At 57.2% G+C, this 26802-nt stretch overlaps 6 protein-coding genes across 6 annotated transcripts; 3 read left to right on the top strand and 3 right to left on the bottom strand.

The window, feature by feature from the left end:
- The first annotated feature begins 51 nt into the window (after nucleotides 1-51).
- KVR01_002465 (coatomer subunit gamma) lies at nucleotides 52-3774 on the top strand. Its single transcript, XM_044788923.1, has 4 exons — nucleotides 52-206; nucleotides 281-591; nucleotides 665-2798; nucleotides 2894-3774. Exons 1-4 carry the CDS (start codon nucleotides 131-133, stop codon nucleotides 3124-3126), a joined length of 2754 nt encoding a protein of 917 aa, XP_044647480.1. The 5' UTR covers nucleotides 52-130; the 3' UTR covers nucleotides 3127-3774.
- Nucleotides 3775-3776: 2 nt separating this feature from the next.
- On the bottom strand, nucleotides 3777-8031 carry KVR01_003391 (uncharacterized protein). Its single transcript, XM_044793251.1, has 4 exons — nucleotides 7411-8031; nucleotides 6883-6999; nucleotides 5823-6734; nucleotides 3777-5769 (listed from the first exon to the last, which is right to left on the bottom strand). Exons 3-4 carry the CDS (start codon nucleotides 6296-6298, stop codon nucleotides 4680-4682), a joined length of 1566 nt encoding a protein of 521 aa, XP_044648406.1. The 5' UTR covers nucleotides 6299-6734; nucleotides 6883-6999; nucleotides 7411-8031; the 3' UTR covers nucleotides 3777-4679.
- Nucleotides 8032-9782: 1751 nt separating this feature from the next.
- Nucleotides 9783-11932, bottom strand: KVR01_003350 (uncharacterized protein; the record flags this gene model as incomplete). Its single annotated transcript, XM_044794849.1, has 3 exons — nucleotides 9783-9887; nucleotides 9918-10998; nucleotides 11076-11932. 3 exons carry the CDS (start codon nucleotides 11930-11932, stop codon nucleotides 9783-9785), a joined length of 2043 nt encoding a protein of 680 aa, XP_044648365.1.
- A 3567-nt stretch (nucleotides 11933-15499) lies between these two features.
- On the top strand, nucleotides 15500-19632 carry KVR01_003274 (uncharacterized protein). Its single transcript, XM_044792744.1, has 3 exons — nucleotides 15500-16445; nucleotides 16531-17926; nucleotides 17990-19632. Exons 1-3 carry the CDS (start codon nucleotides 16259-16261, stop codon nucleotides 18492-18494), a joined length of 2088 nt encoding a protein of 695 aa, XP_044648289.1. The 5' UTR covers nucleotides 15500-16258; the 3' UTR covers nucleotides 18495-19632.
- Nucleotides 19633-20363: 731 nt separating this feature from the next.
- On the bottom strand, nucleotides 20364-22104 carry KVR01_002110 (uncharacterized protein; the record flags this gene model as incomplete). Its single annotated transcript, XM_044791067.1, has 4 exons — nucleotides 22073-22104; nucleotides 21360-22020; nucleotides 20944-21017; nucleotides 20364-20817 (listed from the first exon to the last, which is right to left on the bottom strand). The coding sequence occupies exons 2-4, from the start codon at nucleotides 21981-21983 to the stop codon at nucleotides 20364-20366; spliced, it is 1152 nt and encodes a 383-aa protein (XP_044647125.1). The 5' UTR covers nucleotides 21984-22020; nucleotides 22073-22104.
- A 3160-nt stretch (nucleotides 22105-25264) lies between these two features.
- Nucleotides 25265-26546, top strand: KVR01_002177 (uncharacterized protein; the record flags this gene model as incomplete). Its single annotated transcript, XM_044789689.1, has 3 exons — nucleotides 25265-25399; nucleotides 25566-25888; nucleotides 26030-26546. 3 exons carry the CDS (start codon nucleotides 25265-25267, stop codon nucleotides 26544-26546), a joined length of 975 nt encoding a protein of 324 aa, XP_044647192.1.
- Nucleotides 26547-26802: the final 256 nt, after the last annotated feature.

Here is a 26802-nt window from a genome sequence, read left to right as displayed (position 1 = left end):
CTGGCTGGCCGGGACTGCTTGGCCGCCCTGTCCATCTGGCTTCGCTGTCCATGTCCATGCCGCCGCCCTAAGCCCAGACGCAGTTCCCATCTTCACCTCCACGCCGTAACTGCTTGCCCAATTGCCCAGCATGAACTACGGCAAAAAGGATGAAGATGCCGACACCGGCCTGGTAAAGGTCGATCGGACCCAGGTGTTCCAGGAAGGTCAGCCTGCTCGACTCGATCCACATCGCCGCCCCTTACCAGAGGAGCTCACATGCTAACCTGCCACTTCGCAGCGCGACTGTTCAACAGCTCGCCCATACAGCCTCGAAGATGTCGCATCCTCCTGACCAAGATCGCCCTTCTCCTCTACACCGGCGAGAAGTTCCCAACCAACGAAGCCACCACCCTCTTCTTTGGCATCTCGAAGCTGTTCCAGAACAAAGATGCCAGCTTGCGACAGATGGTTCACCTTGTCATCAAGGAGCTGGCCCACTCCGCCGAGGACATCATCATGGTCACCAGCACTATTATGAAGGATACCGGCGGGAGCACCGACATAATCTTCCGCCCAAATGCCATCCGCGCCCTGTGCCGAATTATTGATGTATGGCGCCCGCCCCGAGTCTCCTCGCCTCTGTGCCTGCCTCCCGCCCCCTTACTGACCGACCTCTGACCAGGCCACAACTGTCCAATCCATTGAGCGCGTCATGAAGACTGCCATTGTCGACAAGAACCCGTCCGTATCCTCTGCCGCCCTGGTGTCGTCGTACCACCTGCTCCCCATCGCGAAGGACGTCGTGCGTAGGTGGCAGAGCGAGACCCAAGAGGCTGCCGCCAGCACCAAGTCCTCGGGCGGCTTCTCCCTCGGCTTTTCATCCTCATCCGGCCAGCTCCCAGTGAACAACTCCACGATGACGCAATACCACGCCATTGGTCTGTTGTACCAGATGCGCATGCACGATAGGATGGCCTTGGTCAAGATGGTCCAGCAGTTCGGCGCGGCTGGTGCCGTCAAGAGCCCTGCTGCCATTGTCATGCTGGTCCGTCTGGCGGCGCAACTTGCCGAAGAGGATCCTGGTCTCAGGAGACCTATGATGCAGCTCCTGGACGGCTGGCTGAGGCATAAGAGCGAGATGGTCAACTTCGAGGCGGCAAAGGCCATCTGCGACCTGCGCGACGTCACCGACGCCGAGGTTGCACAGGCCGTCCATGTCCTGCAGCTGTTCCTTACATCTCCCCGAGCAGTCACCAAGTTCGCCGCCCTGAGGATCCTCCACAACTTCGCGTCTTTCAAGCCCGAGGCTGTCCACGTCTGCAACCCAGACATCGAGCTCCTGATTTCGAATAGTAACCGCTCCATTGCTACCTTTGCGATCACGACCCTTCTCAAGACCGGGAACGAAGCCAGCGTCGACCGCTTGATGAAGCAAATATCGGGTTTCATGTCTGAGATCACGGACGAGTTCAAGATTACCATTGTCGAAGCTATCCGGACACTGTGCCTGAAGTTCCCCAGCAAACAGGCCGGTATGCTGCAATTCCTGAGCGGTATTCTACGGGACGAGGGCGGCTACGAGTTCAAGCGCGCTGTGGTCGAGAGTATGTTCGACTTGATCAAATTCGTTCCGGACTCGAAAGAGGATGCCCTCGCCCACTTGTGCGAGTTCATCGAGGATTGCGAGTTCACGAAGCTCGCCGTGCGGATATTGCATCTCCTGGGTGTGGAGGGCCCAAAGACGTCACAGCCGACCAAGTACATCCGATACATCTACAATCGTGTCGTCCTGGAGAACGCAATCGTGCGCGCTGCCGCTGTGACTGCCTTGGCCAAGTTCGGCGTGGGGCAGAAGGATCCTGAGGTGAAGAGGAGTGTGCAGGTTCTACTCACTCGTTGCTTGGATGATGTTGATGATGAGGTCAGAGACCGTGCCGCCCTGAACCTTAGGCTGATGAGCGAAGAGGACGAGATGGCGGCGAAATTCGTGAAGAACGACAGCATGTTCTCCCTTTCTTATTTCGAACACCAGCTTGTCATGTATGTCACATCGGACGACAAGTCCACTTTCGAGTCAGCTTTCGACATCTCCAAGATCCCCGTGGTTACCCGGGAGCAAGCGGATGCCGAGGACAGGACGAAGAAGCTCACAGCTTCAACTCCATCCCTCAAGCCACCGAAGGTTACGGCAGCCAAGGCTGCACCAACCGGAGCCGAAGCTGCTGCTTCTGCTACTGCGGCAGCTCAACAGTACGCCCAGGAGTTGATGAATATCCCAGAGATGAAGGAGTTCGGCAGCGTTCTCAAGTCATCATCTGTGGTCGAGCTGACAGAGGCCGAGACGGAGTACGTCGTCAAGGTCGTCAAGCACATATTCAAGGAGCACATTGTGCTTCAGTACGACATCACCAACACCCTCGACTCCGTTGTCCTCGAGAACGTGTCTGTGCTCGCCGGTCCTTCAGACGAGGAAGAACTCGAGGAAGTTTTCATCATCGAGGCGGAGAAGCTCACTCAGAACGAGCCTGGTAAAGTCTACGTGGCGTTCAAGAAGGCTGCCGGCGAGGACTCCCTGCCTGTCGTTTCTTTCACCAATACCCTCAAATTCACCAGCAAGGAAATCGACCCCTCAACAAATGAGCCTGAGGAGAGCGGATATGATGACGAATACGAGGTGGCCGAGTTCGACCTGGCTGGTAGCGACTATGTCATTCCGACGTACGCGAGCAACTTCGCGCACTTGTGGGAGCAAGTCGGTGCTGCCGGTGAGGAGGCCGAAGAAACGCTGCAGCTGAGCGGCATGAAGAGTATAGCGGGTACGTTGTTTTCACCCCTTTCCACACTTTCGCCTCTTTACTGCCTTTCAATCCCTCCAATTCTGTGCCGAACAAGTTACTGACCCCCGATACAGAGGCAACTGAGCAATTGGCAAAGACGTTGTCGCTCCAGCCGCTCGAGGGCACTGACGTGCCTGTCAACCAAACCACTCACACGCTCAAGCTCCTCGGCAAGTCAGTCAACGGAGGAAAGGTCGTCTCCAACATCAGGATGGCCTACTCGGCCAAGTCGGGCGTCACAACCAAGATCACAGTGCGCGCAGAGGAAGAGGGCGTGGCCGCACTGGTCATTGCTTCGGTTGCATAGTTTAACCCGAAATTGACACTGCCAATGACGCAGGACGCTGGTGCCAATCAGATACAAGAGATTATATGAACGGAGACAAATCTAGCACTGCAGATGGCTAGAGATGGGCTGACGGCGGTGGACGAACGAGATGGTGACACGCAGTCAGAGAGAGGCGTCTTTTTGTTGAGCGGGTGACGTTTAGAAAAGAAGGAAAAGTGAAATTCCTTTTCTTCCCGCGGTGGACAAGCAACCCGAATGTTGGACGGGGCCGTGATGATGACTTGGAGTCTAGCATTGGTTTGTTATAATTGAGAACACCTGAACTTGCACACTTGTGTCTTTGACATCTTATGCACCGGCTCGGAACCATTCTTCTCAGTGGGATATTAGCTGTCAGCAGGTTAATGTAGACTCGAAAGCTTCGCAATAAGGCACCTGGTTTCCACTGACAAGACGTTCTGGCAGCCAAGCGATTGCCCCGGACGAGGACGCAAGTTGTCGAAGTCTATACTACAATTCAGGATCCCTGGTACTTAAGTAGCTACCTAGGTAGCTAGCTACTTCTCCCAGAGTTCGCGGCGTCGCTCTAGATCAGCTACTTGTGTCAGTCACCAGGACCTGTGACTAAATTTTGGTGCAGACATCGAGTGCAACTGTAACACGAAGACCACAAGGGAGAAAAAAATAATCGATTAATCAAATTATACATCCGCATTGCGGTGGCAAGAGGCGATTGGACAGAGCCGGTGGTCCTTGAGAGATGTGTACATTTCCACTCCCCGCCTGGTAGAGGCAAAGGACGGCACTGCGACAAATAAGACTGTTCCAGGAGTTGATGTCTCACATTTTCTCGTCCACTCTTTCCTGCCTACATAGGTAATGTAAAGTCTCAAACTAACAGCCTAGCCTTGCCAGCAGCTTGTAAGGTATCTGATATCAAAACGGTCCTCGGTTTGACCCTTTCTCCACCTTCTCATTCTCAGCCCCCAAGCCCCCCTTTCCCCCGATCTTCTGCTGAGCAAATCCGACCAAAATTGGGGAATCCTAGAAGTGCACGACAAACGAAATAAAAAAAGAAGAGAAGTTTAGTCATTAACCGTCTCCTGGAAAGAAGCCTCAAGCAATGAGAAGAGTCGGGTTGGTGTTGAAATGTTTGTTGACGTAGAATGGAACTCGTAAAGTAACGCCTGCAGACGCGATTGTGCTGCCATCGTATGCCCCCCATCAAATGTCCTGAGGAGGTGGAATCGTCCATGACGCCCCCAGCCTGGCCCATGGTATCGAGGCGACGAGGTACTTGCAAGAAATAATTTCTACAGCCGAAATGGGGTTTTCTGAAGGACGCATTGGGCCTCTTCAGCACCACTGATAAGAGTTAAAAGAGGTATAAATGAGTTGGAAGTCCCAGAGGTGGTGGGCTGGGTGTGTCGCGTCGGAAGAGCGAAGAGTACTTGGGCGAGGAAGTATTAACCCTAGACGGTCGCAACCCTGTGATTATGGGCTTGACGATAGTGTGCCTGGATATCAAAACGGGGTTCCGCGTCTGGATCAACGGGTCCGAACCTCTTCTCCTATCGACGTCGAACTGGTCCATCGCGCTGCTTGAGGCGGCTCGTCCTCCATCCTTCGTACCATTGCTCCCGGCTGGCCTCGCGGAGCTCGTTGCGCCACTCGCCAAACACCGAGTCCTTCAGCCGGAGGAAGTCGCAGTGATCTTCATTGTTTGGGTCTGCGAAGCCCCAAGGGAACTTTCGGCCGAGAACTTCGGGCTCGTAAATGTCGGGACTGATGATCGACATGGGAATATACGGGATCTCGTCTTCTTTCAGCTCGTCCCCTGTCCGGCTGCGTCGCACGGAAGTGACCGACTGCCTGGGAGAACTGGTGGGTTCGTTGCCCTGAATTGGCAATTCTCCCTCTTCATCAACCTCAGCTTCCTCCTCGTCGCTCTGTTCATCCTCGTCCTGCGACTCGGGCTCCTCTGGGATTCGGCTCGAGGATGGCGGGGAATCGTAATCGTCGTCCTCCAGGCCCAGAACCTGGAGAGGATCCAGGTTTGCCTTCTTGAGACTGTCCCAGACAGTCTTCTTCAAGACGTTCATGTGCTTGGTTGTGATGGAATCGGCTTTCGCGACGACGGGAATGACGGTTGTCTTGCCCTGCAGTGTCCGCAGCACCTGTAGATCGAGATCCTCATCCAGACTGCCGACGATCCGGGTATCTGGGTGGTACTTGCCATTGCCGTTGGCTGAGACGGCCTTGGTGGATGCAATGTTGCGATCCAGCCGAGCTGGATCGAGGATCAGGAAAGCTGCGTGGATATGGGTATCCTGTACACCAGGCGACCTCACGACCTTCATTTCCTCGGCGAATGTGTCCTCAAACTTGCTCTCCAGAAACGTTGACATCTCTCTCAGCTGCAGGTCAACGACATTTTTTTCCAGCCCCTCCGAGTCCCAGAGGGTGACTCCAACGCGCTCGCCATCGATCTCGCTCTCGATGAAATGAGGGATGAAGTTGCCAGAGGGCTGTGCCCGGTTGGAGCTGGATTCGTCCTCGATGGTGCTCTTGGCGCGCTTCTTGGCAGGCAGGGCAAGGGCAGTCTTCAGAAACTCGAGGAATGAGGTCTTGCCGGAACCCCGCGTTCCGATGATCAGGATACTGGAAGGAATCAGTGACGAACGCCCACCCGGAACCAAGACACTAGGACATACTTGAAAGGGGTAGGGTCCTTCCTCCTGCGCACGCGCCGAGGGCTGTTGACAGTGCTGACCGCACTACTGGCGTAGCTGTAACGTCCACGGTGGGTCATGCTCTCGGTGCGCGCGTACGGGTCGACCCAATTCCCGTTGGGGACTGGAGGGACGGCGGGAGCAGTGCTGGTGGAGACGCGGGGCGGATCCATTGAAGGGCGGTGGAGACTGGTGCTGTACTCGCGCTGGTCTGCTCTGCCTGACACGATGGCGATGGAGTCGGGGCGGGTGTCAACGCCAAAGTGGTCGAATTGGGGGGCGGGGGCCCCGTTGTAGAGCTGTGGGAGTCGGGGCGGGGACTTGGGGACTGCAGCATCTCGCTGGCGCTGAAGTTCTGCCTCTCTGGCGGCCTGTTGGGCCTTCTTTCCTCCCTTCATCTCGCCTGACTTGCTGCGTCTTAGCAGCATCCCGAAACTGGAGCGTTGAGGATTGCTCATTCTTTGAAATGTACGGCTGGCGCTATGCTCGGGGGAAGCCACTAGGGCATGGACCAACAAAGTGAGTTCGTTTCAGGCGGCACGGAAGACGCTCCGGACGAAAAAGATGGGCGGGCGGGCGCCAGCAAATTTAGAGACAGGCCGTCCAGGGAAACGGTCCCGGATTTGGGACGAATTGGCTGCCGGTGTGGAAAAGTGGGCAAGAGCGAAAGGACAAGGCCTTGCAAAAGTGCAGTCCGTGGTGGGCTGTCGCGAGAGGTCCCTGGTCTTCAGGGCTGCAGGTGCGTTGCGATGGACAGCAGGTCTGGGGTCGAAACCTCGATAGGTGGCTGTCTGTTCGGACCGGAGACGAGAACGAGTGACGCTCGAGTTGGTGGCAGGGCCTCGCGACGTGCGGCGAGTGGCATGAACGGGTCGAAGCCTCGATTAAGCGCCTCTGCTTTTCGTGTCAGTACAGGACGGGATAATGATCGACTGGCGGCTGCTGTCTGTTTCAGCTGCGGACTGCCCCGTCGAGGACACACGACAGAGCCGGCCAAGATGTGCAGGCAGGCGCGAAGGAGGTGACAAGGAGTGGGCCGTACTAGAATCGACAATTGATGCCGGCGACCCGACGTACTTGGTGGCCGAGTCAGGCAGCTCACAATGCCTGCAGAGGAATGGGCAGAGAGATAGGAACAGTAAGGCAGACAGACAGGATGCTGTAAGTGGTACTGGGTCAGCAGCCGGGCGCAACAAAGGGGGACTCTTGAGTAGTCCGCGACACCACGTGCGGATCGGCGTCGGCGATAGATCGTCAGTGCAGGGCGCATATGTTGGGCGGTCTGAGGCGGCGGCTGTGACGCTGCAAAGAGGGAGCAAAGGCGTACGGAGTGGACGGCGCTGGAAATAGCAATGTTGAGAGGGAGCCGAGCATCGCCCGCCCGTCCGCGTTGACACTGAGGGAATACCACGCTGATGCTCGGAGATTTAATGTGCCTTGTGCGTCACTTGGCAGATCGCTGCCAGTCCCGCGCAGCCATTGAGGGGGGGGGGGTGTTGGGCAAGTTTGTCCGTCACACGATCCAATGGAAAGGCCCACGACACGGTGCAGAAAAGGGGCGGCAACTTACTACTACAGCAGCTTTGCAGACGTGCGGGAGTGTCGTGCTCGTGGATATGATAGGACCGGCGGGTCGGTTTCTCGATGCCGTGCAAGTGGCAGTCGGGTCAAGGTATGGCGTGGTAACGCGACAAGTGGGAGCTAGCCACCAAAGCAGCCTAGTCAGGGGTAATATGTCGACTCTGTGCCGTCCAGTCTGCCAGTCCAGCGACGCACTGGCAGCAGCGAGGATGAGAAGGGAAGAAAGAGGAGGATGGAAACAGAACAGGATAGGAAGGGGAAGTTTGATCAAAACAACCAAGTGGTGGTGAGTGGCAGCAGCAAGCAGCAAAGCAAGCAAGCAAGCAAGCAATGAAAGGAAGGGCGTTCAGTCGGGACGAGACACGGGCCCTCCCTCCTGCTGTAGTATTGCGGGTTGTAGACTAGTCCAGGTTTCCCGACCTTTGGACTGTGACGAGAAGGTCTTGACGAGGAGGGCGGAATGGGACGATGAATTTACCTTTTGCGCCAGAGCATCGCACGGGATGGGATGGGCTGGCTGCCCCTCTCTCTTTCTCTCTTCTCTCCTTCTCCCCAGTCAATCAATCAGTCTTTCAGGGGCTCCTGCCTGGGGGAAGGAGGACCCACCCAGTCCCGCCCCAATGGGACAGACAGACCGAAGACTAAGTATCCGTACTGATAAACCGAGCCTACTAACAACAATGCCGACCCACACGCGGTCGGGTTGCAGTTGATGCAGTGCCTGACGAGACCCTATGTGCAGCCATGCGTGCCTCCCTCCCAGCCTCCCCCCCCTTTTGCATCGGCATCCAAGCCCTCACTCATCAGCCATGGATATCAGAAGCAGCAGCAGCAGCAGCAGCAGCAGCACAAGCAGCTCAACAAGGGCTCAAGATTGCGGCAGCTGAGGGCCCCTTTAAATTGCAGGCAGCGTGGTCCTCGGGAAACGAGGGCAAAGTGCCGTGCCTCCAATCATCTAACCCCAAGCAGATCCCACTTATTTTTTGATTTATTTTTTTGACGTGCTGACATCCCGGCCCTGGTCAACCAGAATTGCGTACACAGTGGGTGATACGCTACGGGAACCGGGCAGGCTGGCAGGGCAGGCGTTCATCAGTGGCATACTATGTAGTAGACTGGCGGGCGCAGACGCCTGCTTTGAGCGCAATCCACAAGACACTGGGCACAGTTGGTTGAGCGGCGCGCAGCATCGGCCCGGCACTGCACGGCACTGCACGGCACTTCGCCGTCTCCATCCAACCCTGCCGCGCTACAGGCCTGGGTCCGCCCGCCGCCCGCCGCCCGGTGCCCAACGCGGTCCGGACTGCCTTCTGAAGATAACCGAGAATGCGATTGTCAGGTCCGAGGCGTGCACGCCGTGGCATGCCAGGCACCGTGGATGTACTCCGTGGTTCTCAGCGGACGACAGAGGTGGACTCGCCAGGCCTTGACTGTTTCAGAAACAAACCTCCCGCCCTGCCAGCCTGCCAGCCTGCTAGGGCCATGCAGAGGCCAATTTAAGCGCACTGCACTATATTGGCCGCCCTCGAAGATTCAATCTCCTTCCAGAACACCCGAGCGCCTACAACCTGGCAGCCTGGCCTGCTGGGCAGCTAGGCCAGGCCTTCTGTCGAGCCGCGGCCCGATGTCACCTCTCACCCTGAAACTCTGCAAATTTGCCTGCTCCCGACTGGCGCATTGACGCAATCTCGTCGCCCCCAGGGCCAGACGGCTGCCCGAGATGACCTGAAGCTCCCTAAAGCCATAACCACACATCAAGCTTGGTGTCGTGTGGGTTTTGTCTGTGGGACCTCAATGCCCTTTGTACGCGGAAGATGACCTGTAGGGCAGTACAAGGACAGGACATAGTAGTAGATGTGGCAGACCACACTGTTTGCCTAGGCCCACATCAACTCGGCCGTGTTATAACAGCAAGATTGTGTTCCCTGCAGATCTCATAGATTCTTCTAGTGACGTAGACAGCTAAAAATATCTATATTATGCCTTGCCATATTGCACCGCAACAGAGTCTAAGAACTAACTTATTGGATATGAAATGAGAGTAGGGTTCTGGATTTAGCTATATAAAAAATTACAGGTTTAGAGTAGGTAAACAGTAAATCCCTGATAACATCAGCCTCTATTTCTTTCTTTTTTAAGAAGGCAATGGATTAGCAGTCCTGTCCCTTGTCTTGATATGAAGTAATGCCAGCACCAAAGCTCCCTACGCCTTCTCTGTCCAACGCCTGCCAGGTGACCTGTAGACAGCTGATGTACATCTATGCGGCCGAGTCTCTGCGTATGCCTGGTGCAAGCCTCCTTACTCTAGATGGCCGTGAGTCTTTGTCTAGTCTCTTCCGATGCGTAGCCTCGTTGCCTGCCTCAACCCTCAAATACGCCGTGTTGGAGCTCAATACCAACATCCTTGGCCATGTCCGCCATGCGGGCCTCGACCTCGTCTTCCATCCCTCCCCCGACGCCCAACCACTGCCGGATCTTGAAGAAGTAGAAGAGAACATCCGAGCCCCAGAGCACTGCCTTGAAGAGCAAGTGCCTCCACCGGTACCTGAGCCGTTCGGGCCAGGGCAGGTTGGGGTCCAGGAAGAGGCTCCTAGACGCCCACTCTCCCATCATCTTGACCCTGTTGACAGGAGACCCCATGTACTGATTGTTCCCCTGCACGATCCGCATGTTTCGGCCGATAAAGATGAGCTCCTTCGGCCACTTGTCCTCGTCTGCTAGGATATCTCTGATGCCCTGCTTCATCCGCCGCTGCATCGCGTAGCTCCTCTCGCTGGGGGTCATGCCCTCCATCATGAGCCCGCGCTTGAACTCCTGGTCGCCGCCCTCGTACGGCCTCATCAGCGTGGCGGACGCGAATATGTCCGCGGCCTTGATGCCCCACTCCTCCGTTACCTCCTTGATCTTGTCGTTGTCGAAGGTCATGAGGGACTTCCAGAAGGTCCCATACTCGCGCCTGAACTTCGGGCTCATGTATACATAGAGCCCGTGGTCGATGAGAACCAGCTCCGCGTGCCCGCTAGGGAGTCGTCGGATGAAGATGTTGCCCGGGTGGGGGTCGCAGTGCACGACGCCCCATTTGAAGATCTGAGCACTGAAGAGATCGACCATCGTGGTCATCACTTCCTTCGCCGACAGCCCTAGCCCGCCTTTGCCGCGTGGGCCTTTCCACTCGTTGCGCTCCGGCTTGAGTTGTGCGCCGCTGCTGCCAGGGCTCTGCCGCAGCTCCCGCCGGATCCGCGTCATGTCAGGTGCCTCGAGTTGCTTGCCATGCACGCCGGGGGAGCCTTTCCCGTAGCCGCCCAGCCAGGGGCCCGTCATGGTAGCCTTGTCCCACAGTCGAACGCCTTCGATCCACTCGGTGGTTAACACGCGCTTCGACGACAGCTCGGGATAGACTATGGGGACGTAAACGCGGCCCTTCAGGGACGGCTCGTCGTTGATGAGCTTCCGCATCGTCTCGGAATTCTTGGCCTCGTTGACGAAGTCGGTCTCGAGCTCAAGCCGCTCCGTGATGAAGGGGACCAAGCTGTACAGGGGCAGGTCGAACCACTTGCTGTAGACCCACGTCACAACCCTATGCAGCCCCCGGTCAGCATGGCGGGGAGAAACGCAAAGCAAGACGCCGCTCTCGCACGCGGTATGCAGACCTACTTGAACGCCCACAGGTCCCAGCCAATCTGCTTGGCAATCTCGGGCTTCTGTATCTTCAGCGCAACCTCGCGGCCGTCGGGAAGCCTCGCCCAGTGCACCTGCGCGACACTGGCAGACGCCCTGGCAGTTGTCTCGATGACGCCCTTGCCGTCACCGCCGGCGAAGCTGACACCGAAGACCTCCTGCACGCCCCGGCCGCCAAAGTCGTCGCGGATGACCTTGTCGACCTCTTCCCAGCTGTTCTGCGGGGCGTCGTCGAACATGCGCGAGAACATCTTCTGAAACTCGGGGGGCATGATGGCGCTCTGCATGGCGATGGCTTGGCCGATCTTGAGGTAGAGCCCGCCGTTGTGACGCAGCAGGTCGAACATGCGCTCGGCGGAGCGCCTGTGCAGGTCGGGGATGCCACCGTCACTGCCGATGACGGGCAAGGGCTTGGCGCGGAAGTTGATCTTGTAGTCGACAGCGACAAGCACGCCGGTGCCGAAGGTGCGTAGGCTGCGGCCGAGCCCGGAAGCATAGACCTGGCTGTCCACCACGTACACCACGCCGGCGGCGGCGGCGAGGATGAGCAGCCGCCGGAGCCACCTGCGCGAGCGGGTGAATGACCTCGCGGCCCGTGGTGCGCCGAGGGAGGCGGGCGTCGGGGGCCCCTGCAGTGGCTGGAAGGGCGCCGAGGTCTGGAGGGAGCGGCGCCGAGGGAGGAAGGGCGATGTCGTCGAGGGCGGTGGGGGCCGTCGGCTGCGCGACTGGATGGGGCCCGGGCTCGCGGCTGACCCGCTGGTCGCGTGAGGCGGCGGCCGCGGGCACGACAGCCTCGGTTGCCGGCGAAGGCTTGCTATGCCCTGTCGCCACATAGCTGCCGGCTTGGGGGTTGTCGGTTCAGCGTGGTAGAGCCAAGGCGAGCATCTGAGGCACTTGGTCCGGAGCGGAGGGATGATGAGGATGACTGCTGGTCTTTGCCTCTGGTCAGATTTGGGAGGATTTCGGGGAATCAATGACGAAAGCCGATCGTTGGGGAACCCGCTTTGTCGCCGCCGCAGCGACGGCTTGGCGCCTCTTGGCCAGGTGGGCAACCGCCGGCCGGCCGGGACAAGCCGTGGCCCTGCGCGGCTTGCTCTCGGTCACCACGAGGGAGGGGGTGCATTTTGATCATCATGGTCGTGTAGTCGTGCCCCGTGCAGCCAGGGACACATGAGGGCGCACCAAGGGCCTGGCATCCCCAATCGAAAGCTTAAATCGTCAGAGCAGTGACAAGCGAAACATTGGCCTGCGACGGTCCACGCTTTCAGCATTCCAGCCTGGGTCTGGGTAGCGACGTCGCGTGGGCTGCCCTTGTTGTGCCCGGCTAGCCAGCCACCAGCTTCTGTAAGCGGCCGCACACCTGACAATCATCTCTACTATGTTCGCCGCGCAAAAGAACGGACGCGGCGCTAACACGACAGGGCAGTGTGACGGATGCTTCCGCAGCTACGGCATTCTGCATTCTGAGACACAGCATCAACCCCAGGGACACGTTGTCGAGCCCGCTGGGCTCCGGTTATGACGCAGCTCACAGCCACGCCGAACGAGGTGGTCAGGATGAAACACCGTGAGAGAGCCCTGCGGCCAGCGTGTCAGGTCTCGTCGCCCCCCTCCTTCACCAGGCACTCGGTTCGTTCCCCTATCATTAAGACACTATGACCCACGGGTGTTACCCAACGACATGAAGGGTTCATGCTCAAGCCGGAGCAAGGTCAAGCTGTAACAGAAGGCAACTGACTTGAGTGAGGGTCCTCCCTCCCCCACCACCACGATCGGGACCCCAAGATCTACATGCCCTCGGCGCGGGTTCCCGGGCGGCAAGGACAGACAGCAGGTGTCGCAGAGATGAGTCGGGCGCATCTTGGGGTTCATGCCGCGTCACGTCTGGTGTAAAGTTTCTGTTCCTGGGCTGGCGCGCCAGTTGTAGCCGCGTGGGCGTCGCACAGGGGCATGCCATAGTATCCGGCCTCAAAACATAGAGCCTCTCGTCAATTTGCTGTCGGGAAGTGGTCGTAATGTAGACTACATCAGGAAAGCAGGAGCCAAGGAGCAGTTGGTGAGGCCCCGCCCCTGAGGACTCACGCATCCGGTGGGCCCAGGATAGTACGGAGTAATGCAATCTCTGAGGCGATTTCCGAGATGCGGCGACGGAGAATCCTTGTTCTAACTATTGTCATCGTTCACACAGCCATCTGTCGTGACTTGAGCGCTAGCATCTGGAATCCTTCAGAGGGTGAGGGCCGACTCTCGAACCCCGGCAACGGTGACATTGGAACCCCCAAAAAGGTCGTTGTGGTTGAATGTGGACGGTCACGGCCAAGACCATGAACGTGCGGGAGATAGACGAGCCTTACCCAAAGAGGAGGCTCGCGATGCTGGAGAGTCTAGAATCTCATGGCTCAGGAACTAATCAATCTTTGGTCAACTGCAGGCGGCGATGTCGAGGGGCCGGCGATAAGGGACGTGGATCCTGAGTGCAACACCCATTTATCCAGAACTGCAAGATTTGCGCAATTTCCTGTGCTTGATCGGCAGGAGAGTTGGGGCCAGGGGTTTACTCTGAAATTGGGCAAGAATTTGCAGGCGCTGGTTTAGGCTGGCCGGGCTGGGCTGGCTGGCTGGCTGGCCGGGCAATGGCAGGGCAATGGCAGTTGAGCATGAATTCCCGGCCGGAGGGGCCCCCAGCCAGAGGGAGAATATGACGCGCAGAACAGGCAGATAGGCGGGAGAGTCTCGCAGCTGTACGCAACGGTACTGGTGGGTTTGTTTGGGATTGATGGCGAGTGCGAGAGGCCCCCAGGCCCCCCAGCGCGCCCCCCCCCCCAATGACTGCATTCATTTCTCCTGTGCCCTCTTTCTCTATGCCGGTTTCTGCCCAGGTGGCGATGGTGCCTGTCAACGGTGCCCAGACGCGTACGGCTGAGCCACGCCAGAGAAGCTGACAGTCAAGTGAAGGGGAGGGTGGGCCACTGGGCTGATAGGATACGACTGACAGGCCCGTGGCAGCGCTGCAGAAGGCCACGAGAGAATGTCATAGTAAAGTGGGAAGCGAACCGACAAGATACAGGCCAGCAGGCCAGGTTCTGGTCAGGTTAGGTTTGAGTCGAGTCGAGGCTAGTGAGATCGGACAGGATCGCAATCTCTGCCAACGGGAAGTGAGCAGCGGTTGAAATAACCTTGGAGTATTGGGGCAACCTTCTTTTGCCCCATGCTCCAGGTAATTGGCGGGATTGGTGATGGTATCTCGGAGGTTACACGGCGCGGTACCCGGACTGGGGCATAGCCTCCTCGCCCCCCACCCACAAGGGCCCGAGGGGCCTTCCAAGCTGGTGGTCCATTTGCTTGTTCGAGAACGAAGGATTGCCTTGATAGGCCGTGAAGTCTGGGCACGATCCTGTGTGATGAGTAGTTTCTTGTCCTTGACCAAAGACCCGACAGATTGGGAGAGCACAGCACAAACACAAGAAATGAAGAGACGGACTGACTGACTGACTGACGGGCAACGATAGAGTGGCTGTCGGCATGGTCAATGCCTTCTCCCAATCCCGCACTGGGGAGTGACGTGATCTGCAGGCGCAGCAAGCAGGCCTGTGATTTGCACCAGCCTGACGAGACGGAATTTAGACTCGGCCTCTCTGTTGCTTGGTCAGCCATGTGTGGTACTGTGGTACTGCGGTACGTGTGGCTTGTCTGGCCGCCCTGTTTGGGTTTTGTCTCCGGAGCGAGAAGCGTCGACGACAACATAGTTCGCAGCAGCAGGTCCGAGTGGTTCTGGTGGTGTGCCCAATGCCATGCTGCATTGTCCCTCGGTCAAGACTCAAGAGTGCCTACCCCAGCACGGTATGATGCCGCTGTGGACGGCAGGACGACATGAATCTGGAATCTTAGTTTTGTTTCCTGGGGCACGAGGCGCGTGTGCTACTGGGTACATGTCCCAATGCCTTTGCCGCGGCTGTGTACACCTCCCCCGGGGTAACAAACGTTAAATTTCCAAGTAGTGGCCCACTCGCCCCGCCATAAATGGTAAGTTGCCTTTCTAGCAATTTCTATGGCAAAGAGACATAAGCAGATCGGTTAACTTTTTGGGAATAGCTTCTGCTACCTTGGTCTCCAGTGTGTTTTCTTGATTAAGTTAAGTACCCAAGTTCTGTGGGCCTAAGTGGGTCAGTACTTGAAAATTTAACGTTTGTTACCCCGGGGGAGGTGTATATGTACTGCCTACATCCCGGCTAGCCTCTGCCTCAGGGCACCCAGGCTTGCCAGGTTGCCAGGTAGCGTCCCAGGTACCACAGTACCACCACACCCTGCTAAATTTACCACGAGCGGTACGACATCCAAGAAGCACCTGGGCAGCCGGGCAGGACTACACTAGCTAGGGTCCTGACCCACACAAGGCCCCACTGGGGGTGAGTCCAGATGTCCCGCATTGAGCCTGGTAGCACTCGGAGCACCCACTTTTGCCTGCTCAAGTGCTGGTAGCACTTGCCTGGTCTCCTGAGCGTCGGTGCGCTTCTCCTCCTGCTACCGCTACCCGTCCCTCGCAACCTTGCGCCATCTGTGACACTCTTCCGAACTTCTTCCCTCCCTCCCACGACCACGACCACGGCCACGACGAGAGGTCGCCATCAATCCAGCCGCCCTCGATTTTTCTTTCGTCGCCGTTGCCACGAGCGGCCCGACGCCCCTTGCCAACAAGTCGTTCCCAGGAGGCTGGATCACGGGAATTAAGCAAGACAGTGCGGGATCTCGAGGGGAGGCAACGCGAAACCGAAACCACACAGCCCCAGTCTGACTTTCCGACTTTCGCTCGCTCGCTCTCCACCTCTGTCGCCTTCTCAACGCAGCATTCAATTCACCACAGCGGAGCCATAGTTCCCCCTGGACCAAGAACCTGTTGGAACGCCAGCACAAGCAGTCTCTTATCAGATTATCCAACAAAGAGACACTCTCCATGTTATCGCGACGTGCTGCGCTCACCACCGCCGTCCCGACCTCTCACCACGTTGCAGCTCAGAACACCAACCGCTTGCGATAGATCTCCGCCCCGATTCTGGTTCCATTGGCGTCTACTTTCCTTGCCGCGTCTTGACGGCGCTGGCCTGGCCCTCCGGTTCTTCCAACCCATTTGAGCCTCGAGCCGACGGCCAACCTCTGCCACGATGCTGCGACCGGCGACTCCCTTGTCGATCCTGCTCCTCCTGGCTTTTGGCCTGCTCCTGATCTCGGTCCTGTCGACCCCGATCATCCAGCAGATACCACTTGGCGAATTCGGCGGTATCAGTTTCGGCGTTTTTGGCTGGTGTAGGGGCACCACATGTTCTCCTATCGAGATAGGATATGACACTTGTGAGTTCAGAGCCGGCCTTCTACTACCGCCCCCTAGGCCCCCCCCCCCACAGCGCTTGTCTCAGAATACTGAACCGTCCCGCAGCTGCAATCAACCAGAATGGCAACGAAGGTGATTTCGACCTGCCCAGCTCGACGAGGTCGACACTGTCGGCCATCCTCATCGTGCACCCGGTGGCTGCCTTGATCACTCTCGTCATGTCTGTTCTCGCTCTGGTATCCCACCTTCACTCGCCCTCTCACTCCTCTAGATATCTGCTTCTAGTATTCATCCTCAGTATCATCGACTTGATTGTTTGTCTGCTCTCCTTCCTCATCGATGTCCTCCTCTTTGTTCCGCACATGGCTTTTGGTTCATACCTCGTCCTTGCAGCAACCATCCTGGTGGCGCTGAGCACTCTGGTATCATGTGCCATGCGGAGGACAATTGTCAACAGGAAGGCCAGGAAGAAGAGAATCGACGAGAACGCAGAGATGAGCGGAGAGAACTTTTACAACCGCCAGGCCAAGGAGGCGCCAATGCCGAGCACCGCCCAACCAACCATGCCTGTTGTCAGCGGTGCAAACGGAGCAGCCAACGATAAGCTGCCCGTCTTCGCCTCATTCGAAAAGAAGGATGACCGCACCAGCGATGAGCGTATCCCCTTGACAGCACGCAGCCCTTCCGACAGATCACCGAACAATGTGCCCATGGAGTTGAACAACGCGGAGACCATGTACAACGGTCCCATCGGCCCTGGTCCTCGCCGGGCCCCGTCGAGAGACCAGTTCGGCAACCCTATCAACCCACCACCTGATGCGTATGGCATGCGGAGGCCATCCACGGAAACCCAACGGTCTCGAGGGCGTGGCGGCGTGCCCCCTGGGGGGTACCGTGGCCGCGGCGGGTACGGCCCTCCAAGAGGTGGGTATGGCCCCGGCCCTGGAAGGGGGGGATACGGCCCACCAGGTGGCCGAGGGGCCTATGGGCCGCCTCCGAACCGAGGGGGTTATGGACCACCACCACGTGGATACGGCGGGCCTATGATGCGAGGGGGCCGCCCGCCACCGCCGCCGCCAAGCTATGACTCTGGCCCGTACGACAGGAGGGGCTCACCCGCTGCGGAATACGGCGGTCCTTACGGCGCCCGCCAGCAGTCTCCGGGCCCTCCATCGGCGCCTGGCTACCAGATGAACAGCTTGAACACATCTATGCCGAGCGTGTCGACAGGAAACAGTTACGAAGCGTACACACCTGGCAGAGAGAGCGACCTCCCGAGAGCAGAGTCGCCACCACCGCTGCCTGGGGCCGAGAACGATGTATCAGGGCGGGCTTCACCGATGCGCGCGCCTGGTAGCCCTTCACATGACCAACGGGGCTTTGGTCTCAGCGACAGCGATGCCGACATCGCAGGGATGGTTGGATTGCAGCAAGGACGAGATACAGCTCGCCGTCATGATACTGTCATGAGTGAGACCAGCCGATATAGCCAGGCGGACGAGTAAGTGATAAACAAAGTGGGTGGCGTGTAGTCATGCAATGACAAGTGCTAACTACCATAAAGCCAATACGTTCCAGTGCGTACTGGTTGGAATCAGAACGCCGCTCAACATCAGTCGGCAGTGCCTTCTCCACTGCGCCCTCCAGGGGCCAATCCAAGACAAAACACCGGAAGTCCCCGTCCGGCTCCGCAAGAGACATCCTATGTCGAAGACGTAGATCCTCGCTTTGCCGAGCCTCCAATGGTGGCCACTCCCGTTCAAAGACCGACACCTCCGGCTCTCGAGACTGACAACTCTTATGACAGCATTCCTGAAGGAGCTCGCAGCCCTGCTGAGTCTGAACGATCAACGTTCACCTCGATATCGCAGCGAGGTATCAATCCCAACTGGCCTGGGAACAACCCGCCGCCTGCTCTGGGCGGCTTCGGGGCAATGCCTCCTCGGAGGCCAGTCCAACCGCCCCGAGATGTGCTAGACGGAAACCCAGATTTCATGTTACCAGGCGGCGGTGGTCGTGGAGGACGTGGGCCACGTCGCGGTGGCGGCGCCTATCCTGGAGGCATTTGACTACCGTCTCAGCCAGTACGACTGCAGCCCTTGTTTTACTCTACACTTCTCCCAAACCTCGTTTCTACCCTGACCATAGACCTCGGTTACTTGGCTCATGTTTGACGGCATTTGCATCTCAGGAACCTTGTCTGGCCACATCAATTGGCTCAGGTTCACTGTTCACTTCGGTCTTAATCAGCTCTTAGCCAGAGCCATATATATACCCATTCGGCTCGCCTGGCGATCTCGCTCCGCTTCCTCAAGCTCCTAGGCTTCTATCCTGTCGAGGTCGGGCTGGAGGAAGGTCAAGCTGGACAGCATCCTGCGGAATTATGACAGGCGTTTCTCAGCTTCCCTTTCTACTTGAAAACTTATCCACGTCGGCGTTCAAAGGGATGATGCATCAGACCCCACGACAAGGGGGCATACTTTCGACAAAATTTCAACTTGAATTGCGACTTCCCGGCACCACCTTGCATATTCACTGGCACCGGCTTTGGATCCCAACATATTTTCCCTCCCCCCCCTTTTTTCTGGCCATACGACACCGGACTGCTGGGGCGGTACCACTTTATGTGGACATCTCTGGATTATCACTCAACATGGTTTCTGTTTTGTTCTTTCTCCCCTTCTTCATTCTGAGAGGCATGTTAGCTTCTACGAATTCCATACCAAGATGAAAGAGCACGAACTAGGTAGAGGCGGGTTAGACGATCAAGTAATCTCGTCTCATTGCATACGGAGAGTGAAGGGCACCGGACTTCTCGCACGTACAGGGAAGTGAGGATGGTGTTCCGGTTGGACGGGTTCGCTAGAGATATGGTGCTGCTCAGGAGCTCCTGGAGAGGCTCGAAGCCTCGAGGAGCCGAAGGCAGCTAGATAGGCTCGAGAAACGGAACCAAGTTCAGTAATTTGGATGGCCCAGGTGAAAATGCCGACTGATGCTTGTACAGGAGTGCCTGGAAGACGTGTCTCGGGAATATTACCTTGTACCCCCGCAATGGGCTACGCCAACCGTCCACTTGTCCGTAGGCTGAAGTGGACTGCTTGAACTGACAGCACAGGGGGAGTGCGTGTTCTTTGTCATACTTGGATCGGACGCCACGGCTTACTAAATTTCTACACTAGCTTTGCATTGCCTATGCTCCATGACACAGTCTTGTCCTCCATAATGTGCGAGACTATCATGCATTGCCCAAGTTGAAATGCCCCAGAAATGCTCCATTCGAGTATCCTGTGGACCACCATGTTTTCTGTATGGAGCGCCAGATGATATAGATGCATCTATTCCTACAGTCGAACAAAGAAAAGTATTCTATCTTTTTCACGGATCATAGCGCAAGTTACTTGCAGTAGATCCCAATCTCTCCTGACTATGTTGGCACGGACTGCAGAACGACCCATTGGAAAATCCTCGACGAAGAGCCGGTAGTCCTGGGAAGGTTGTCGACGTCGGTACTAGGGGTAGGTGTTCATAGAAGCCACAGTCTGAACCATATCTGAGCATTTCTGTAAGCTTCCTGTTTCCTACGGATTCCTCAACCTGTCTTTTTCAACCTTTCCAATTGTGGGAATATAAGGGATTTGGGCTAGAGGAACCAGTAAAGCTCTCAACCAGCCTTGATTAGTGCTTCTCATGCTGGATGCCTTCGACCATCGCGTCTTGATGCCTCATTGAAGGTTTGAAACCCCAAAAAAAAAAGGAAAAGAAGAAGAAGAATAGTAATGCCATCTCTACCGTTGGGTCCTTGTTCCAAGAAGAATCTGTTCCATCACTGCCTCATGGCCAACAAACTTTTACGATGTCCCTGGGACACCAAGCAATTTGCCCTTCTCAGCTTTCCTCAAGTATCCCCTATCAGGCCTGGACATGTTGTCAATTTGACTCTACCAGCCCGCGATTCTGTGGCCAGCACATATTTCCTGGCTGCGGACTTTGATCTTGGTTTGCTCCGTCCTTCCAAAGCCGGTCGGAATCTCCATGAGCCGACCATCGGCCCAGTAGTTGAGCAGAGTCGAGAAGGCCATGTTTATGAGCGGCGTGGCCGCCTCATGAGCTGGCAGATTGTGGACAGCTTCCACATCAATGTCTTCCCTTGGTTTCCCAAGCGTGGCAGAATGGAATAAGACCTCAACTTCCGCATTGCGAGCTGCGGTCCGCTCGCGCGAGCCCGTAAAGCCGAGCTCGAGATCATGAAGCTTTCTCTGCGCCTCTGTGATTCTCATGTCCAGGGTCTTTGTCAAGTCCTGATAGGCGCCGTAGAAGGCGATTTTCGAGCGAGCGTCCCTCAATTGAAGCTCCTCCGGAGTGGGAGGAAAGCGACCCTCTGGTCGTCCAGTGCTGCTCGAGAATAATGGAACCGTTGGGGGACCCAGATCAGGAGGGAATCCGTCGGGAAAATATCCTCTGACTGCCTCAGCAGAGAGCGTATCGTGAGTGCGTCGGCGTGGATGAGTGGGTTCATACCGGAAGGCCAAGCTGGTCCTAGGATTGGCAGCCGACATGAAAGACTCGATGTAATCCTTGGCAGGCAAGGGCATCTGATGAGGTGACTGAGGTCGAGACGACCCGGTGACTGTGTCTGGCTTTCCAATGTTCATCGAGAAGGAGTTGTTGCCGAGCATATTCTCGTCGGTGGAGGAGGAGGAAGGCTTCTGGACGTCCGACTGCAAAGCTCGGAATGTAGCCTCTAAAGTGGACGGTTTGTACTGTCTCTGTCCTGGTGGTCCGGCGGTCAACGGCTGGGGCGCTCCTGGACCATTGGAGAGCACACTAGATCTCGCAGTGCTGCTCAAATGGTCATACTTTGTGATCCAGCCAGAACTCGCAGGACCGTCTCGATCAAGATTGACTGATGCTGATCTGGCCCCAGGTCCTTCTACCCCGTGGGCACCCTGCTGTGAGAAACTGGGCGTCGAAGATCGGTCAGTCTCTGCGGCTGTCTTGAACGTTTCTCGCGCACGATCGAGGGCCTTCTGGGCTAGCTTCTGAGATGGGTTTGGGTAGGAGGCCAGGTTGGTGATGGTTCGCACAGGCAGATTGCTCATTCTGGTCAGCTCCTCTTCGTCCTTTTCATCATCTGTGAGACGCATGTCGTCGAGAACACGGCCGTTGGCGTTGAGGCTGTTTGTGTTTCCTTGCGATGGCGCGCTATTGAGCGACAAGGTGGAAGAGGACTCGGAAAGGGTGCGTCCCGAGGCCGATATGCCCATGAGAGGCTCAGCGGCGCGATCGCTATTCTGCTGAAGGGGAGTGTAGTGCTTCAGGCTCGAGGCCGTGGTAGGAGGAGAGCGGTATGGCTTGTAGGGGAAGCTGGCCAGGACAGACTGGTTCAAAAGAGCCAGCTCTGCCGGAGAAGGTGGAGCCCACCTCGAAGCACGACCTCTCCGGGAAGGTGGCTGAAGGGGAGGAGCCGTCGGGTTGTAGACAGTACCGGCAGTTGTGTAGACTGTTTGCTGTGCAGCTTTTCCCTTGGGAGGGGCGGTTGCGGTGCTGGAGGTAGACATGGGCGTTGTTATGTTCTTGTCTCGAGACTTCCCGTTCCTACCTTGATTTTAGTTAGATTTCAAATCATAGAGGGAGCATTGCAACTTACACAGCTGCTGCGAAAGAGAATGGGAAGTTGACCGGGAAAACAGAATAGTAGGCGGAAAGAGTCACCGAAGAGACACCGTCGAAAGTGGACAAAAGGCTCCTTCAAGCTGGAATCGACGGTATCAAACCGGTGTGAGCCACCACAGGGAGAAGGTGGGGGGGGGTGGGAGAAGCGACAAGGTGGACACAAGGGGAGTGGAAGGGGAAGGGGAAGGGGAAAGGCAAAGGGCGACAGTAGGTGACTGACGGACTGATTCAGTGCTGTAAGTCGGAGAAAGATAGAAGAAGAATGTCAAGGGAATATTACCCAGAGAGGCTGAAGATGAAAGTTGCTGCCGGCAGTAGAACTGCAGCAGGAACAGGGAGTAGCAGGATGCTTGGGTCGAGTAGAGGCAATGATGGCACTGGACTCCAAAGTGGCAAATGAAAACCAGACAATTGTGAAGTCTGCCTTCCCGCAATGATGGGTGTGTGCTTTCCCTCTAGGTCGCTTCCAAAAAGTTCCAAGGTCCAAGGTTGTTACTGCAGTTGGAGTGAGAGTGAGAGCGAGTGAGTTGACCCCTTGAGCTGCCAATGCCTATGTCTGCCTCATCCTTGCCAGTCAGAGCCCTCAACTGTGCAGTCAATGACCCTAAGTGATGACTGGCTAGCTAACAGTGTTTCACAGAGTAGGGAAACACCTCTGGCTTTGCACTGGTGCTGTACGTTGGCACGATTCACTTACCCAGGTCTGTCCACCGTGTTCACACTCCCTCGCTCGATTGCACCTGCCTCTTGGCTGCCCAACTGCTAAGGCCCCCTCGAGAGGCGGCTAGGCCCTCTTGCACGGTTCGGGTCACAATAGAAAGCTGCCATGAAGACAGATGACCTGTCTTCTGCCAACTTTGATGGGAGAAGAAGTACGCCCGGCAGCGCAGACGCAAACGCGGACACACAGGCACGGCATTGTTTGCGTGCGACTTCTAGGCTTAAATTGTCCTATGGCTTCATAGGAACAATCAAGCAGTATGGCCAACGTGAGCCACCAAGAGAGCATATCCTCCACAATTCGGACGTTGCTGCGTGCCAGCCAACTTGACGAGATTGTGTTATTGATGTGTGCTAAGGAAGCTGTATTATTGACGCTTACCAGCAGTACAGGCTCGACGATACATACGAGCTGCTTCAGAGACGAGACAAACGACACGGCCAAAACGACAGAGCAACAAAGCATCGTACCGGACCGTTACCTCCCATAGGCGCCTTGTTCAACCATGGGCACGACCACGGAACCCCGTGCTGTCACTTCGCCTCCGAGTCGGCCCCATGAGTTGCTGACGTCCAGACAGACTTCTGCCAGTCCACCGTGTGGCTCTGTTCCGTTGTCAACGGCATCTTCGTCTTGACGTACTGGTCCTCCTCTCGTGCATCCCTCATTCGGGCCTAGCAGACCGTGTTTCGACGCCTGGAATGGCTACCGGTCGACTGGCACTCTCCTGCACAGTACAGCGTATCGCTTCGAGCCGGATGTGCCTAGACTAAGGAGCACCGCGATAGGGGAGTCCTCCTGACCCTGGAGTCTTTCGTTCAGAGGATATGGCTTGTTTACCGCAACATTGGATGCATTGCGCCTGCCGATAGAGCGAAGCACTGAAAGGGGGGACAGAGACCATTTTCCAAGGTAGGAATCCTCATCCAGTTTCCACCTCCTGGCGGGTCGGGTCGCCACTGCCCCTGCATGTTGTTCTGCGCAGAATATGTCTGTGTGTATGAGTAAGCTACAGGTGGCCGAGACTCGGTCACCAGACACCGCGTGGGACATGAAAATGAAGATGCTGTAACAGGGCTGCAGGGTGGCTTCAAGCTCGGACGGCTAGGACCTTGGCACCTAGGTGACTTGACTTCCACAGGCCCTGCCAACCTGCCAACCCGGGCACCGTCGATCAGAGACGGTAAATGGATAGATACCGCAAATCCCCATAGGGCTTGGGGCGCGACTAGTGAGAAGTTGGCCGAGGTTGGGGAGGATGGTACGGTATAACACCAGCTCATGTGCGACATGTGGACTGAATTGCTGTAAGGTTTAGGGGGATCTCCCTAACCTATCCTCCCAACCTCGTACAACACATTCCAGGCAAGCACCACCAAGTTGGAAACAGCCAGAAGTTGTGGGCGTCTCCGTTTCCTTCTGGCTTAATTGCCAGGCTGAGTTTACCCGGAACCAATGGGCATCCGGGTGGCTGCACCCTCTCAGGGTTCCAGCTCCTGTCTGCCGCTGGCCCAAGAGGCAGACAGCCCTTTGGCCATCCGCAGTCAGACCACGGTCAGGACCGGCTGGCTTTGTTGAAGGCAGTCAGCCTGCATGTTGGTGGCTGGCCCAGAACGCTGTGGTGTATGGGCATCTGGACGCGGGCGGTCAAATACCCTTGCATGGGGGAGGAAGAGCAGAAGCTTTCAGGGCGAGACACGAGTTGTTCAACCGAACCCGGGAGCTATGTCCACCGGGGCTCGTGCGCCTTTCCCATCTATTCTGGAATCTGTAGGGACAGCGGTCCGCTGTGTGGCGCGCATTATCAGGATCCTGTCGGGGAACATGCCTTGCGGGCGGCACGAATAGGCGCGTGGCGAACTCTGCTTCCTCCGACTTGGAGGCATCCCAGGCAGCCGTTGACTACTACACTACGATGCCCCCATGGGCAATGGGGATGCGCGACATGCCAGCATGCCTGGGCCGAGGGCGGGCTCATGTCGAGGCTCAGGCTCGGGGTTGCGACCCGAGTCCATGAGCAGCACATGGTCCCGCAGAGGCCGGGTACAGGGGCAGGTTTAAGGTTGGATGGCGGTTTCTCCTAGTTTCCAGGTGCCAGGGTGCCGGCGTCCAGGAGCTAGGCTTCCCAGCCAGACCTACCAGACTGGCCCATAGGCACGTTTCCCTCTGCCGGGGCGGTGGAGTGGTCTATATCTGGGTGGGATGCCCAGCGCATAAATCATCCCTCCCCACCACCTGCTGCCCGCCCTGGAGATCTAACTGACAGGCCGAACGACGCACGACGCACGACGCACGACGCACCGCGCACCGCCGACCAGCAAGCAATATCCGCTCCGTGTCGTCAAGGACGGCTTCTCGCGACGCCTCATCACCCGGCTTGTGTTCCAAAGGAGAGAGGCCAACGAGTTCACCGTATCCCGGAGCCCTTCCAGTTCGTGGGCAAACATGGATTACTCGCAGGCAGCCTACTTTGCGGGGGCCCAGGCGCCCTACCACCAGTTCCCCATCAGCATTCCTCCTCTGACGCCTTCGCATTCCAACTCGGCCGGCTCTGAGGACTTCAACACCACATCGCCCCCAGTGAGTCCCCGGCAGCCATCTCTCGTCGTCTCCCGTGTACTTGCATACATCATGCGGCTCTTTCGGGCCCCGTTTTCCTGCGCCTGTCCTGCTCCCTTGCCTCTGCAGCCCACATCACTAGCGCCTCATGTTGCTGGCTCGCATGGCTTACACATCTCTTACTCAGGATGCCTTCGATCACTACCCCAGCGAACAATTCCAGAACTTTGATCAGTACGCAGCCCAGTTTAACCCACCGCCCGCCTTCCCTGGGCCTCCAACGCCGCCAAACCAACATCCTGTCGCCCATAATGGCCATTCTCATTCGCACCGAGGCGCCAACGGCGCTGCTGCCGCCGTCGTCAAGCCAGCACAGGCCGACGGCTTGTCCCTGAGCACCAAGCCGGAACCAATCCCGGATCTTGATGCTGGCAGACAAGGGTCGAACTCAGCAGAGGAAGATGACCTCACACCCGCCCAGTCGAGGCGCAAGGCTCAGAATCGTGCTGCGTGAGTGCTCCCGCAACCCTGCCCTTCTGGAGCCGACACATCCCGTGTATCTTGTCTCAGCAGGCAGGATTCTCTACTGCATCATTGCGCCCCTGAGCATTTGCCCCCACGCTGTGCTGACTTTTGCGTCCCCCCTTGTAGTCAGCGGGCCTTCAGGGAAAGGAAAGAGCGGCATGTCAAAGACCTAGAGGCGAAACTTGCCTCTCTGGAGGCCGCACAGCACGAGACTGCCTCGGAGAACGAAAAGCTGAAGCGCGACCTCCAGAAAATGAGCACTGAGAACGAGATCCTGAAGGCGACCTCCTCGATCAGCGGTGGCCACTCGCCCGGCCACGCCGGCGCGCCCGTAACAACCGGGCCCCTGCAGTACAACCCCACCGACTTCTACACGAACGTCCTGTCTCAACACCCGAACAAGACGCCAAGCCACCGCATCGTCACAAGCGACAGCGGCGAGAGGCTCTACGCGGCCGGCGCCACATGGGACTATATCATCAGCCATGAACTGTACAAGAGGGGCCTGGTTGACATCGCGGACATCAGCAACCGGCTGAAGCACCTGGCCAAATGTGACGGGCAGGGGCCCGTGTTTGAGGAGAAGGCCATCCTCGAGGCCATCGAGGAGAGTGTCGCCTCCGGAAGCGACGAGCTGCTTTGAGGAGCCACTACTAGGCCGCCGCAGATCCCGGTCACACCGGGGCGGCAGGGGTGCCAAAAGTCGCAATAATGAGGAGCCCTTCACCGCGGGAGAGCGGTTTGGGGATTTCCGGTGATCCCCTCATGATCAACGTGGGAGTGCAAGGCGCTTGGACTTTTCGGGATGGGGCTTGAAGCAGTAAAAACAACACACACACAGCCAATCCGCACCAGAGCGTGAATGTGGTCTTGTCCAACTGTGGTCGTCCGAATGCTTG

The sequence above is a fragment of the Diaporthe batatas genome (assembly GCF_019321695.1).
Source record: "Diaporthe batatas strain CRI 302-4 chromosome Unknown Contig00003, whole genome shotgun sequence".
NCBI classification, from domain to species: domain Eukaryota; kingdom Fungi; phylum Ascomycota; class Sordariomycetes; order Diaporthales; family Diaporthaceae; genus Diaporthe; species Diaporthe batatas.
Note: the sequence above shows the minus strand (reverse complement) of the source record. Positions and strands in the feature narration are given on the sequence as shown.